The sequence below is a fragment of the Desmodus rotundus genome, chromosome 3 (assembly GCF_022682495.2).
Source record: "Desmodus rotundus isolate HL8 chromosome 3, HLdesRot8A.1, whole genome shotgun sequence".
Taxonomy (NCBI): Eukaryota; Metazoa; Chordata; class Mammalia; order Chiroptera; family Phyllostomidae; genus Desmodus; species Desmodus rotundus.
Genome location: NC_071389.1, coordinates 30,906,512 through 30,921,714, shown reverse-complemented (window position 1 = coordinate 30,921,714; position 15,203 = coordinate 30,906,512). Strand labels below are relative to the sequence as shown.

Below are 15,203 nucleotides of genomic sequence, written 5' to 3'. Positions count from 1 at the left end.
CCTTTTTCTGCATCTTGTATCTTGTATCATAGTGCTCATTACATCTTTATTGTTTATGTGTTTTCCCTCTCTCTCTCTCTCCCTCTCTCTCTCTCTCTCTCTCTCTCTCTCACACACACACACACACACACACCCCAGAAGCTCTTAAACAGCAGGAGTGTTCTTGTCTATCTGTGTGTCCCCACTTCGCAACACAGGGCTGGACATAGGACATAGGAGACCTCGTTTGTGTAAATGGAAATTGTTCCCATCTAAGACATGCAGTTGTCCAAGAAACCAGCAGAGGGCAGCACAAGTTCATCTATATCTTCACTGTTGCCCTAGCACGTTTCCTCGGAGAGGTAGGGTCTGGTATCAGATGGAGTGGAGCTGCAGCTACAGTCTCAGGCTGATTTAGACACTCAAAGACAGCTTCTTCAGAAAGAACTCAGGAGGACCCAGGCAGCCTCCTCTATCCCTGCTCAACTGCCAAGGCCTTGCTGACTCAGCATCTCCCACCGTTTACTCTATCCACAAACACCCAGCCTTGATGGAGGAAGCAGACACACACACATACACACACACACACAGCCCTTCTTCAGTTAGAAGAGACTTCCCTTCATGATTCCATCAGCTTTCTTTCCCAGCTTGTGCTGTTTAAGTTGCTGGCTCAAATGAGAGGTGTTTCCTGGCCAACCTACCTAAGCCGGTGCACTTACCGATTTCCTTAAAGCCCTCTAATGCCCATTATTTAAGTGTAATCCTTACCACAAGCAGTGCCAGGAGGTGAGCATTGTTAGTTCCAATTTACAGAAGAGGAAACAGGATCAGAGAGGAAAAGGAACTTGTCTAAGTTCACAAAGCTAGTGGGTGGAGAGACTGGAACCCAGATGTGCTGGTCTCAGGGCTGCTTCCATGGCCAGTCACAGCCCCCCCTCCAGCTCAAGCCCCAAAAGAAGAGGGCAGGCGGGCTGGAGGCCATGATTCAGGTTCTTTTCCAGATTTGCGTTCTTATTTCTTCCAGTATAAACCTATTCTGTGGCCCTGACTGGGGTGGCTCCGTGGGTTGGGCATTGTCCCGCAGACTGAAAGCTTGCCAATTTGATTCCCCATTGGGGCACATGCCTGGGTTGCAGGCCAGGTCCCTGGATGGGGCCTGCAAGAGGCAACCAATTGGTGCTTCTCTCACATGTCAAAGTTCCTCTCCTCTCTTTCTCCCTCCCTTCCCCTGTCTCTAAAGATAAATAAATAAAACCTTCTAAACCTATCCCATGGCATTTACTCCCAGGGACCATTGCCTGCTTCCTGGGAATTCTTGCAGGGCAGAGTCTGGATGTTATTGGTGTGCCCATGGCCTTACACACAGTGGGGGCTCTCTCAGGGCAGAAGCGTTGTTGGGTGGGTGGATGGATGGATGAGAGCATAGGGTCACCAAGGTGAAGAACAATGCCCGGGAACTCCTCAGAGTTTCCTCTACTCTATCTGTAAGATAATTCAGCAAAGAGTCCCTGAGGCCCCCCCAACACTGAGCCCTGTTCTGAGTGCTAATAGGTGCGGAAACTGAAGCTACTACAACACAGCTGAGGCACAAATGCTTGCAGCAACTCAGAGGAGGCTGTGCCTGGAGAATCCCAGCAGGGCGGCCCTCACCCCTGCCCACAATAATGCTGGGAACCAGTTACTACTTCCGGCTGCTTGGGACCCACTGGGGAAGAAACCATTGTTTAACTTGGAGCTTGGCTCTTTCCTATCACCCAATCCTTCCCCTTCCCATTGTCCTTGTCCTCTCATCAGGGTACAGGATGCAGCTGCCAGCACAACAGCAAAATGGGAAAGGGGCCGGGGGAAGCAGATGAGGCCATCCCGGGAGAAGGAAGACGCTTCAGCTGCAGACAAAGGCCCAGACAGCGGGCACCATGTCAGCATGGTGTGGGGCACTGGGTGCAGAAGTCAGGCTTCAGAGGCAGACAAATCCTAATTCAAGCCCCAGCATCTGCCTCTGATGTCCTATGTGTCCCTGGGCAAGCCTCTTGCAGTCCCTGAGCATCAATTTCCTTCTCAGTTCAGCAGAGATGAAACACTTGCCCAGTAGAGATTAGCTTATTGGGGTGTTCACACCAAAATGCTTGATACCTAAGTATTGTTAAATGTTCATTTCTGTTCTCCTTCCCCACTTCAACCATAGCAGAATACCAGGAAAAATGATTGCAAAGAGAGTTCTTAGAGTAGGTGAAAGAAGAATTTTCTATTAGGTAAATAATGATATATCATCGAAGTCACGTTTAATAAATCTGTAGCAAATCACATTTAATGATTAATCACATTAATGGAGCAGCTGACATTTATTGCGCACTCACTATGGGTCAGGCACATTACTTCTCCGCAGCTACTCTGTGAGCTGGGTGCTGTCAGGGCCAGCTGCTTGGGTGTGTGGCCAGTGCAGTTGCATAGAGCCCCCCACTCAGAAGGCTGCCCCACAATTGGGGTTTAATGTTCTGTGGTTGCCACCTTGAAATTGTTAATAATTTTATTTTTGAATTTGTATTTTGTAAATGAAGTCCGATGGACACTGGAGCCCTGGAGTCTCAGCTCACATGTAGTCCTACCTCCTATCACCTCCCCACCACCCTGTCCCCCAAACGGGTTCTCAGCTGCCTGTTGCCCTGACCTTCTTCTGTCCTGGGCAGGGCCTGGGTGCAGGGAAGGTTAACCTGGGGATTCATGCCACATCAGAGGCAGGGTCCTATGTCCCTGTGATTGGCCCCATGCCCGAGGGAGCACAACATTCAACAGTGAGTAATGAACAGCGTGACAGGCTGAGCAAGAAATAACAAAAGAAAAAAAATTTTCCTGCTTTTTAACAAAGGGCCTTGCATTGTCATTTGCTTTGGGTCCCACAAATCAGGTAGCCAGTCCCGGGTACTATTAGGAGCCCTGGAACTGATTTCTAACTATGAGCCTGAGCAGGTCTGCCCCCACTGTGTGCCTCGGTTGTCTGGGGAGTCTTCCAAGCTATCACAGGCTCTCAAAATTTGGCTTTGCCACTTACACAGGATAGCATTTTGCACACAGGGGAGCCATCTTTGCCCATTTACCCCACAGAGCTGCTAGGAGGATTCTGCAGGCATCACCCCCACCTCAGCCCACCCCTGTAAGTCACTTTGTGGCATATAAAGCATTATCATGTCACTTCCTCCCTCAAAAAGCTCTGAGCAGAAGAGTGGACAAGGAATATTCTCATTCCCATTTTATAGACAGGAAAGTTAAGGCACTGGAACTGCAAAGTGACTTAGCCAAGCTCACACTGCACCTCAGGCAAGCAGGGCTCCACAGACACAGGGTAATGAACATCCCCAAATGAAAAGATGGATTGCATCCTTGGGCAGTCCTGGTGTAGGAGGGCACAGGGGCTTCTCAGTGCAGGGATGCTCACTCTGAGAGGCTTGGCTTTATCTCTGGTCTTTAGGGTTCCAGGTCTGAGGGAGGAGACCAGAGAGGTGCCAAGAGCTTCTGAAAGAAGAGAAACACCTGGCCAGCAGTTTTCAAAGGGTGACTCATCATCCTATGGGATGTTTACCTAACACAGGAGGGGTGTTATCTATAGGTCCATAGAAAAACAGGCAAACAAATGGACCAAACAAAAGATCCAGCAGAAGCATCCCCTTAGCTACTCCTCCAGTCTCCCCACCCATGACCAGCCCACTGGTCAGTCCTGGGGGAGGTCTCCACCCACAGAGAGGGCACAGTCTGGCTGACCAGAAAACATTGCAATTGGGTGATACATCTGTGGCCTTACCTCACTCCTGTGAGTTGCTGAACCCATGGTTCCCCTGTTGTGGCCAGTAAGAGAGAGAAATTAATGTAAAGTTTTTATTTAATGTTGATTAAGTTAAATGTATTAAATCGTCATACATTGCAAGTGTACTGGGCTGCATGGCTCTACAAACTAAATAAGACAATAAAAGCAATAACTCGGCACCATAATTCGGGGCTTCAAAAGCACTTTCACAGGCATCTTCTCATTTGAAGAAAAATGAGGCCTGTCCTCATTTTTCAGAGGAGAAAACGGGAGCCCAGAGAATTTAAATGGCTTCCATGCTAACAAAGACAGTACGTATTAGAATCGTGATTTAGTCCCAGATCTCATGATTCCAAAACTCTACTCATACAACTCTGTCCACTTATGTAAGCATCACATATTATTGAATAGTTGTTATTAGGTGCCTGCCTCTGAGCTAGACACGGAAAGACAAACCAGAGACAGGCCCAGGCTTTGGGTGTGTCTCCCTGACCAAAGACAGTGCAATTGCCACAGTAAGAATGACAGTGTAATTGCCCCAATACAAATTAAGTGACTTTCTTCCATGTAGCTCAAGGCACTTTGCTTTAAACACCATGTATGTCTGATAACTCTCATGTTTCTATTTCAGGTCCCTACCTCTGCCCCAAACTCCAAATGGAGATACCGCACAGCCATTTGAATACTGAATTGGCTTCTCAAGCTTGCCCCATACCTTCTCCTCACCATCTCAGTAACTGGCAATTCCCTTCCTCTGTTACTCCACCCCAAAACTCGGGAGTCCTCCATTACTCCTCTTTCTTTCGTACCCTTCATCTAAGCCGTCAGTAAACATCGTTAGCTCTACCTTCAGAAGCATCCAAAATGCTCACCATCTCCATTACTGCCACCCTAGTCTACCGTCATCTGTCTGAACTGGTCTCCTGGTTTCCTTTGTCCCTATCTTCCTTCCAGTGCTCTTTTCCACACAGTAGCCAGAGTGATCTTTTTAAAATTTAAGCCAAAGTATGCCTTCTCTCAGCTTAAAGCACCAATAGTTTCCCAAAGACCTCACCACGGTCCATAAGGCCCCTCACAATCTGGCCCCTGAAGATTGTCTGACCTCATTTCCCACTTCCCTCTTCTTTGCTCTTCAGGTCCAGCCACACCAGGTCTTCCAGGACAGTCCTTCCTGCTGACCGTTGCACAACTCACTCCCTCTCTTCCTCCCAGTCTCTAACTAAATGACCCCCTATCACAGAGGCACTCCCCATCCCCTTATGTTTCAATGTTTTCATAACCCTTATCTCCTCCCGACATTTAATATATGTGTCTGTTGTTGCCCTCCTCCCACTAGAAGGTAAGCTTGGCAGATAAAATACAGGATACCTAGTTAAATTTGAATTTCAGATTAAAAAAAAAAACTAATTTTTCAGTATGAAGATGTCCCAAAAGCTGCATGGGATATACAGGTACTTATACTAAAAAGCTATTCATTTTACTGAGTGTCCTGTATTTATTTTTATTTGCTAAATCTTGTATCCCTACCCATGAAGGCAGGGACAAGTAGTTATTTTGCTCATTGCTGTATCTCCAGCGCCAGAACTGCTGCTGACACATAGTAAGCTCTCACATATTTATGGAATGAATGTTCAACCGGGTCAGGAATCTTCAACACGCCTAAACTTTATAATAAACAGCTTGCAAGTCGGAGTGGGCGGAGCCTCTAGTCTGGATAAGCTCAGTTCACAATTAGGGGCCCACGGGGGTGACGAACTTTGCAAGCAGGCGGAGCAGCTGCGTGCCCCGCCAGCCCCCACGCCAGCCTCACGAAAGACAAAACTCCTCCCAGCTCAGGTAAGCAACACGCCCCTCAGGGTTGAGGGCCCTATCAACGCGCAGGCGAGACCCAGCCTCTGCCAGGGCCCTGGGCCCTTTAACGCCCCTCCCACCGTCACCGTGAGCACCCCGGGTGTGATGTCACTCAGCAGGCGGCCAATGGAAACGCGGCTTACTGGCCGGCGGTGCCGGGCAGTTGGTGCCAAAGAGGAAGTGAGCTGGGGCAGTAGCGATGGCCCGGGGCTGGAGCCCGGGGCCACCTCCGCCTCCGCCAGCGCATCGGGAGCAGCCGCGGCCGCGGCCGCAGCCGAAGAGGGGGCTGGAGTCGCGGCCCGAGTGGAGGAGGAGCGTGTGAGTTGGCGCGAGTCGCCGGTGCCGGAACACCGCAAACTCTGGGCGGGAGTTCTTCAGGTGGGCTGATCCCGCTGTTGCCACTCCGCACCGGCGCCCCCTCCCAGGCCTAGACAACAGGACTGGGGTCTCCCGGGGCGCTGAACTGGCTCCTCTCAGGCCGAACCCTCCACGCCGGTCTTGGACTTTTTGCAAACTCAGGACGGGAGCTGGAGGACAGTGAGCACCCCCGATCCGGGCATTTTCTTGTCGCCCAGGCTGTGTCCTAATTGTAGCAACTGGGTGCCCCCACCTGCTGCCACCTCTCCAGCTAGGAAGGCACTGGCGCGTTCCCCTGTCTCTTTCTGCGGCCCTCCCTCTCCTCCCATTCAAGAACAAATTTGTTTTCCCTCTCCATTGGGAATCCTGTCTCGGAAGTCTGAAACACCTGTCATTAGCAGGGCTGAGAATTAGTCGTTCTTGACTTGGCTTTTTATCCCCTTTGGGAGATAAAGGTTGTCCCCTTAACACCTTCGTAACTGACACTTCACACCCAGGACCTTATTCATTTGGATCACCAGCTCTCTGGCCATACCTGTGTGACTTCCCCCTACCCATCTGAGTTCCAGTTTCCCCTGGGCTCCAATCTCCAGCTTCCAGTAGATCTGGTCAGCCCCACCCCTGGGTGGGAGTGACCAGGGGGCTCTGGCCCAGGATCCTCCACCCTGGAAGGCAGCTCCAAGGTAGCAAGAGAATTAGGGGTAGGGTACGAACCTGGCAGCTCAGGAGTGGGTGCTCCACTCACCCCACACAAGAAGATGAAAAAGCGCAAAGAGCTCAATGCATTGATTGGCTTATCTGGGGACAGCCGGAGAAAGAAGCCCAAGAAAGGCTCGGGCCACCGCCTGCTTCGCACTGAGCCTCCTGACTCCGATTCTGAATCCAGCTCCGAGGAGGAAGAGGAATTCGGTGTCCTTGGAAATCGCTCTCACTTTGGCAAGTGAGTGATGCAGTGGTGAGGGTTGGGATGGGAAAAGACATCTTGCACTACCAATGAGGCAAATGGATGAGAAGGTGAAGGGGGTTCTTACAAACAAAAAAGGGTATAGTCCCTGGAAGGCAAAGAGGGAAAAAAGTGGTTAGGGAGGATATGAGCTCAGGTCCTGAATGAAGGATAAGTTAGAAATCTGTCTCTAAGTGTACAAAAAAAAGGAGCTCTGCGGTGTCTAGGGTGGAAGTGTGGACGTGGGGAATGTGCCAAGAACCCAGAGAGACCAAGTTGGGAGTAGCTAAGAATAGGAACATAGGAGCAGAGAAGGTTTTAGAACTAGCCTTTTTTTTTTTTAATTGTAGGAGAGACAAGGACCTTAAGAGTGCAAATTATTTATTTGTTGCACTCTTGATGAGTCTGAATCTTGGTGGTGAGAGAATATAGTGAGGGACATAATGTAGAAGGTATGATCCTTGAGAGTAATTGAGCTTGGAGGACAAAAAGAAGAGATGACTTTTTTCCAAACCACATTTAGATGCCACTAGACAAATCCAGTAGTGATCTTGAGGACACTGGGAATTAGGACCCAGGGTTGGGAAAAGGCTGAAGGGAACCTTGAAGATGCCTTGTACCCTCTCAGGGAGTACTTTAAAAGAAGAGTATTCTACTGAAGATGTGGAAGGAAGGCGTAGGCAGAAGGTTGGGGTGCTAAAAGAGATTGAACCCTTTGTTTGAGGTTTGTTTGTTTGTTTCTTTGGAGTATCTTTGTCTTTTTCTTGTTAAAGGAAAGATTTGGCTTGTAGTGAACTTTGCCAGATTACGTAGTTAAGGACAAAATCCTAGGTTTGGGTTGTGAAGTTCTGATGAAATGAAATAGCGCAACTGGAATAGTTATCCTGTGGGGTTAGTTTAGATCTTCAGTGTTGGTTGAAGTTTGGTGTGAAATCTACCCCCTTTCCATGCTTCCTTTCTTCTGAGCCAGTAAGCTAGAGTGTACCAGGTGTCTACTTAAACCCACAGTTCCTATTTCTTTCATTCCATTCACAGTAAAACTTGCTCAAAAGTCTGTGGAGTTTCAATACGCTGAAGCAGCGTCCCCGGAAGTGAGCTCGTGTTTGACAGAGACAGATAGGTAAATGACTCTGCGGTGATGGGATTGCAGAGAAGCTCCGGGCTTCACACTTCCTAACCTGAGATTGTTCCCAAAGACCTGAATCAGTGGTGATGGCAATGAGCTGCAGTTCCCACAGGTGCTTCCTGTGGCCTACGGGAAATCCCTCTGTTTCCCGCAAAGTTTGAAACTTTTGTACTGAGTAGATGAACTCTTCATGGGTCATATCATTTAGTTATTTTCAACGTGCTGTTCAGATATAAATGTGTTACCCTATATTTCCAGGTAAATCAACTGGTTATTCATTTAAAAAGACAATTGCCTAGCAACACACATATGCTATTTCTAATAAAGCTGTGCTCATAATCACTTTTGCACTCCTGGTTGAATTTGTTCTTGTGATCAGGGGAGACTATTTGCGATGCTGCAAGATCTGTTACCCGCTCTGTGCTTTTGTCATCCTCGCCGCCTGTGTCGTGGCCTGCGTTGGCTTGGTGTGGATGCAAGTTGCTCTGAAGGAGGATCTGGATGCCCTCAAGGAAAAATTTAGAACAAGTAAGTGGTCACATATTTCAGAGTATAATCTTGCATTCTTTTCCAGGGTCTAGGACAAAGTGGACTGTATTGAATTAAGAGTTTTGCCCACTGGTAAACATACATTTTTTCAGCATTTCTTTTATACTCTTTCTTAACTGTCAGCTTGATTACAGTGACAGTTATTTATTTTAAGCACAAACCAAAAAACAGTGCATATGCCCCATCAGGACAAAGAGTATCTGGAAAATGGCATTATAGTCGACACTTAGGGCAGTCAACACAGAAGGGAAGTGCTAAGGTCCAGTTGTCTAGAACCTTGAGTAACCGTCACCTCTTGCCACTTTATACTTCCCCAAGTACGAAGTGGCAGCAGTAACACTGAGCTACTTCCTGTTTCCTCACAGGGCCACTTGAGAAAGAATATGGGAATCTCTAAAAATTTTCCTCCTTAAAAACTGTGTAGGAGCATAGGAATAGGCAGTAATAATTATAATAGCCAGCATTTATGAAGTGCTCACTGTGTGCCAAGTCACAAAAAAGTGTCTTGTGCCTGAGTTTTAAAGTTTAAACGTTAAAGAGTTTTATATATTCTAAATTATAAAGTTGTACTTTGCACATCCAAAGCACTTGTTCTGAAAGATGTGTTTGCATGATAGTCTCTGCCAGGTTTAACCTAAATATCTTCCTTTAGCAACCTGTGATCTTCGGTTCTAGGTTTCAAGGGTTAATTTTCTAAGCTAAGGAACCAGTTCCACGCACAAGTACCCTAACTTTAGCAGCATTAGCGCACCAGGAAACTGACCACCAGGCTTTCTCCAGGTCATAAGGAAACCTGTCCCCAGAACTGAAATTAGAATTGTTTTCTTCCCACCTTAAGCCTTGGGAGATCACGACATCCTAGCTTTCCTTCACTCCAGATTCTCTTTGCTGCCTGCAGTTATTCAAGTTCTGACCCTGATCTAGGGACAGCTAATCCTTACTGTGTGGACGGCATTTCTGATGATGTTGCTTGGGAGAAAAAATGTTGAAATACTAGCTTTGATTTTCTTCTGAGTTTCTGATTCAGGGAATGCACTTGGTAAGTCATAATTCTCTGCCAGAATCATCCTGACCTATATGTTTTATCAACTGGTGGAATCAGAGTGTAGTGTAAGAAAGAATAAGATATGTATTCTAGTTGTTGTCCCTCCTTAATGGTCGTCCTTAGCAGTATTGCAAGGTGTTTCTGAGGCCGGTGTTTTCTTTGTAAGTACTGATCATAACTTGGAAGGGAGATTCTCGGAAACAATGTTTAACTGTAAATAACCCCAGAAGACACCTGTCTGTGCCATCATCCCTCCTTCACTGGGCTTCCTAGGTTAGGCTAGAGCTTGTTTTGATCACATGCAGCAATTATTTATTCACACATTTCAAAACATTGCTCAATTCTACCTCTCGGATTCCTCTCTCTGACTCTCATGTGTTTACAGGACACCCATGTAGTTTATACCTTAGCTTTTCGGCGAATTTCTTTGCCTAGAAATGTGTATTTTAAGTGTATACATGTGGTCGACCTGGCAATCAATGAATCAACAGACATTTATTGAGCACTTGTTAACACCTATTCCTAGAAATACCGTATCAAGAGATTCCAGGAAGTGTACCTGGAGCTGTGAAACCTGCATTCCCCTGGGACCGGTCAGTCAGCTGAATGAAGCAGATTTAGAATTGTCGGGTCAGCTGCTTTGTTGGCTTTGGTTTGCTACAGCAGAAATGCCAGCACCTGTGATGCCTGCAGCAGTACTTCCTGAGGGACGGGGAGTGGGGCCTGGCGCGTAGTGTCAGTCCATGGGCTGACCTGGCGTAGACCACTCACCCAAGAGTTTTCTGTGAAAACCATTACCTTGAGTAAATGAGGTCAATCTTGCAAAGCTTAAGTAATCTGTCTCTGAATTATGCTTCTGCTTTAAATATATTTCAACAAGTTAATTTTTACTTCTTGTTTTTCAGGAGGACAGTGGAAGTCACTGACTCAAATAAGACCATCTGCTGATCTGGCTTTAATACTTTTTTGAAAAACTCAGAGCCCACTGTTCTTTATTTCAATAAATTTTCCAAGACACTTGTGAGGAAAGGAGGTAGGGTTGCTGAAGTAGCTGAAACAGAAAGCAAAAGCAGATAGGCTTGTATTCTTTCCTTGTGTTCAAGGAGTAACTTGATCCTTAAGCTAAAAGTACTGGCTGGCCTTGAGACGTAGCTCAGTATTCTTTTCCAGAACCAGGTACTTCAAAAGACCTCCACAGTTATTCTAAGGAAGATTCTGTTCCCCACCCTCCCTCTTTTTCACTCAGCTATGAAACAGTAGCATGATAGAAAAGTTGAAAAAGAAGAAAAGTATGAATGAATTAAGCATCTCCTTTATGGTCATACAGGCTGAGTAGCAGTTGGGTCATACAGTACAGAACTTAAAAATGGTCTGGTACAAATGAAGGTATTAGGATGCAAGTGTTTCTGATAGCTGGAGTATGCTAGAAAGAGCACCGGTCCTAGGGGCAAAAGGTTTGACTGTTGAAGCCTGGCTTGCTCATTACTGTCTGTGAAACTTGGACAGGTCTCTTATTCTTTCTCAGCCTTCACTTTCCCATCCATAAAACATAAAGATGTATTTGTGCTACCAAAGCACTTTCGGCATTCCTCCGTCATGGTATCTATCACACCATACAGTAACTCTGTAACAGTGCCTTGCTCCCCGCTAAGTTGAGAGCTTCAGGGTCTTTTTATGAACTAGTGCTGAGTGCAAAGCTGGGCACGTGATAGGGGGCTCAATAACAAGTTTAATAGTTACATAAAAGTTTATTGCAAATATAAAGACTTATAAAATGTTGCTGTTGGCTTTATATGTTCCATATGAAGGGTATATGCAGAAATCTCCATTTCCTGATCTTGAAGATCAAGAAAAGAGCTAAGTTTGAGTATTAATATACTAAATTTTAAATGAGTTGCTTTCCATGTTGAAAGAACATGAATAAGTAATCACAGGTTGTTTGTTTGCTCTCTTATGTAGTCGGAGTCCCTTGACTTGGCTTGTCTCTCCAAAAAGGCCCCTAATCTCATACTGAATATGATCCCTTCTTGGCTCATGCAGTCCTCAGGATCCACAGTGTTTCCAGGGACTGTCAGCTTTATAAGTTTATTAGTTCATAACCATAACCCAAATTATTTATAGGATTGTCTTTCTCTTCCACTCATACCTTCTGCTTAATTTGTGTACACTGCCAGAAAGAGACAGACTTCCCGCCCTCCCTACACACACACACACACACACACACACCCTTGGGATGTTTGACCACCTGGTAATGGCAGACGTAGGATGAGTTATTTTGTAACCTGACTGAAATATAAAAGAAATTCACTGAAATGCTAATGCTGCATGAATTTAGAATGGTAAGATGTTCTTATTGTGTGAGATGGATGTAGTCCTACAAACCAGGTGTAAATCAAATGTTACATTAAAGGTACTTAGGGAAGCCCTGTCCAGGTGGCTCAGTTGGTAGGAGCATTGTTCTGTGCACCAAAAGGTTGCAGGTTCCATCCCTGGTCAGGTTCAATTCCCTGGTCAGTGTATGAGAGGCAACCAGTCGATGTTTCTCTTTGACATCAATATTTCTCCACCCCCCTTCTCTCTCTCTCTCAAATCAATAAACATGCCCTGGCTGGTGTAGCTCAGTGGATTGAGTGCAGGCCTGCGAACCAAAGGTTCACCAGTTCGATTCCCAGTCAGGGCACATGCCTGGGTTGCAGGCCAGGTCCCCAGTCGGGGGCACATGAGAGGCAACTACACACTGATGTTTCTCTCCCTCTCTTTCTCCTTCCCTTCCCCTTGAAAAATAAAATCTTTTAAAAAAATAAAATCAATAAACATATCCTCAAGTGAGGGTTTTTTAAAAAAGTACTAGGGGGAAGTCTGTTTATAAAGAAATTCTTTGGTGTTTATTTTTGAAAGATGGATAAAAACAACATTTAATAACTGAATTTTCAGATAATGGACTCTGTTGTAGTAGCAATACCACCATATGAGCTGCCACCTACTCCCCCGATCTGTTCCTCCTTAGTGTTTGTCCTGTATGATTTTAGTTGAAGTTATTGAGTTTTCTTTGTTTAACTTAGTAGGCTAACATTATCTCCATTTCATATCCTACAGTTATTTCACTGGGCAGGCATTTGAGTTCTCCTGTATACCTGGCACTGTGGTGGCCCTGGGAATGCATGACAAATAAGATCTGTTCCCTGTCCTCTTGCAGCTCTGTCAGTCTGGTGGAGGACACAGACAAGCACTTAGTTACAACACAGTGTGTTGAGAGCTGGGTCGAGTTAGGAGTAGTAAAGAGGTGGCAGTGGTCCATGGTGGAGGTACAGCTATTTGTGCTGAATCTTGAAGTGATTTAACCACGCTAGGGTGGCAGAAACGAAGAAGGGGTAAGCTAAGGGCATCTCAGCAGAAGAGATAGAGCATACAGGGTCGCTGAGGCTTAAAGAGGTCCATGTGCCAGGAAAATCTGTTTGGCTAGAGAGTAGATTGAAGAGGTAGGTAAAGTGATGAGAAATGAGGTTAAGAGGTAAGCAAAGCCAGAGCTATTCAGTCAGTAATACTGAGTGCCTACCACGTGCCCGGTATATTCTAAGTGCTGACCGTGCAGAAATGACCAAAAACGTCTTGGCACTTAGGTTTTAGTAAATTGTCTTACATCTGTCCTGTGTGCCAGTTTTGGGTTTTAAAGAAAGCATATAATAACTAATCTAGCACTGTGCTTTAAAAAAAATGCTGTAGGTTTTGTTTTGGAGGGCCAGCCATTATTATTTTCCATGAAAAGGGAAATTAGTTTTTAATGTAAGAAGAGAAAGCACTCTTTCAGGCCTCTGCCTTCCAGCTGGCAAATCTCTAAACCATTCAGGAGATACTGTTTCCCAAAGGAAAGCCAAATATCACCTTCTACTTAACATGTTTCTTTATCTTCTTTTACTTTGAGCTTTTGGGTTAATTTAGGGAAACACCCTGCTGTTTATGAAAAAGATTTAAAATCAGTCCTTGTAACAGTACTTGAAAGGTGGTAAGAATCGATCTTGCATTTTGACCAATCTGAGATAGAGAAAAGTAGACCTATGCACTTAGAGATAATAACTTGCAGTGTCACCTGGGGCATTAATGGAGTAAGGATTATAAATATTCTTTGACTAATCAAAAGCTCCTTTATTGAGCTGGTCAATACTTAACATTTATTTATCACTTACCACATACCATTCTTTCACTTCTAAAAATCCTGTAGGGTATATTTTATCTCTGTATTACAGATGAGAAAACTGAGCTCAAAAAAGTTGAGTGATTTTCTCAAGATCACAGTAAGTCACAGAGCTGGGATTCAAGTCCAACTCTTACTGATATTCATTGTTACCGTTTTTCACTACCCGAATTTTAAAAGTTGTCTCGCCGGTAGTGAAATAGCCCCAGTTAACAGGGAGCTTTAGTGTTAAAGATACACATTTACATAAAGGAAAGAACATGTAGTTGATAGATATAAATTTAGTCATTATCCTCCCAAAGTTAATGTTTGTGAATCTACTTTCCTACTGTATAATCATTTTTTTCTTCTTGGAGACATGAGGGAATTTTATGGCTATTTATCATTGTTCTTATTTTTGCTTTTAGTGGAATCGAATCAGAAAAGTTCATTCCAAGAAATTCCCAAACTTAATGAAGAACTACTCAGCAAACAAAAACAACTTGAGAAGATCGAATCTGGAGAGCTGGGCTTGAACAAAGTCTGGATAAACATCACAGACATGAACAAGCAGGTAGCAAAAGTGTGATTTTTATTTCTGTGTAAGCTATGAATATTTAGTTTTGTTTGTTTGCACCAAATTTGTAGGTATAGTGAACTCCAAATTGTTTTACTTTTTGCAATGGTTTTTCCATATTGTGATCCCAACACATTAAATTCAGGTAAAATAGGTAATAGTTATGCATTTACCAAATAATTAAAATGTTAAACCTTTCTGCAAAGGATAGTTTTACAAAGTAGGGCAGTTTAGAGGGAGTTGGAAATTCTTCTTGAGTCAGCTGTCCTAAGGAGCAGTGTAGGTATCAATTTTTTTTTTAAAAAGTGCCATCTAACCACCACTACAAAAAGGATAGCCTATTTTTATGAGATAATGAGAGCTTATTTTGTTTAATAGAGGTTACAAACTTATACAGTCTTGAGGTATGGTACCATACACTATACTAAAACCAATCTGGAATGATAGTGGTTCTAGCATAGCATAGGAGGAGGTGGCAGAGCTGGTTAAATACCTTGGCCAGGCAAGCAAGCCTCAGGGAAACGCTTTTCCAATCCTTAAAAGGATTTTGATCGAGCATCTTGCATGTATGTAAGTTGCCACTAGGTAACTATAGCCCCTACCCTCAGTGTTTGCAGTTTAATTAGGAAAGATGTGCATTGAAAGGAAAACTCCAGGACTAAATGAATGGTACACCTGCGAAGTGCTTCAAAATGGATATGCCATCCTTGTTGGGTCTACGAGGATGTTCTCTTCTTCAGAATGAAGTCACAAAGTTTGGAATCAGCCAGTGGCGAGGTGCACTGCACTGGGATAAAGGGCCTACA

The 15,203-nt window shown here is 45.0% G+C and overlaps 1 protein-coding gene across 1 annotated transcript in view; it reads left to right on the top strand.

Annotated features, from left to right (window-relative positions):
- Positions 1-5,780: 5,780 nt before the first annotated feature.
- EFCAB14 (EF-hand calcium binding domain 14) overlaps positions 5,781-15,203 on the top strand; it is a 35,440-nt gene continuing 26,017 nt past the window's right edge. The window contains exons 1-3 of the mRNA XM_024571055.4: positions 5,781-6,926; positions 8,435-8,583; positions 14,249-14,394. Coding sequence (XP_024426823.2) covers positions 6,745-6,926; positions 8,435-8,583; positions 14,249-14,394 — 477 coding nt within the window. The 5' untranslated portion in view covers positions 5,781-6,744. The remainder of the gene's footprint in view (positions 6,927-8,434; positions 8,584-14,248; positions 14,395-15,203) is intronic.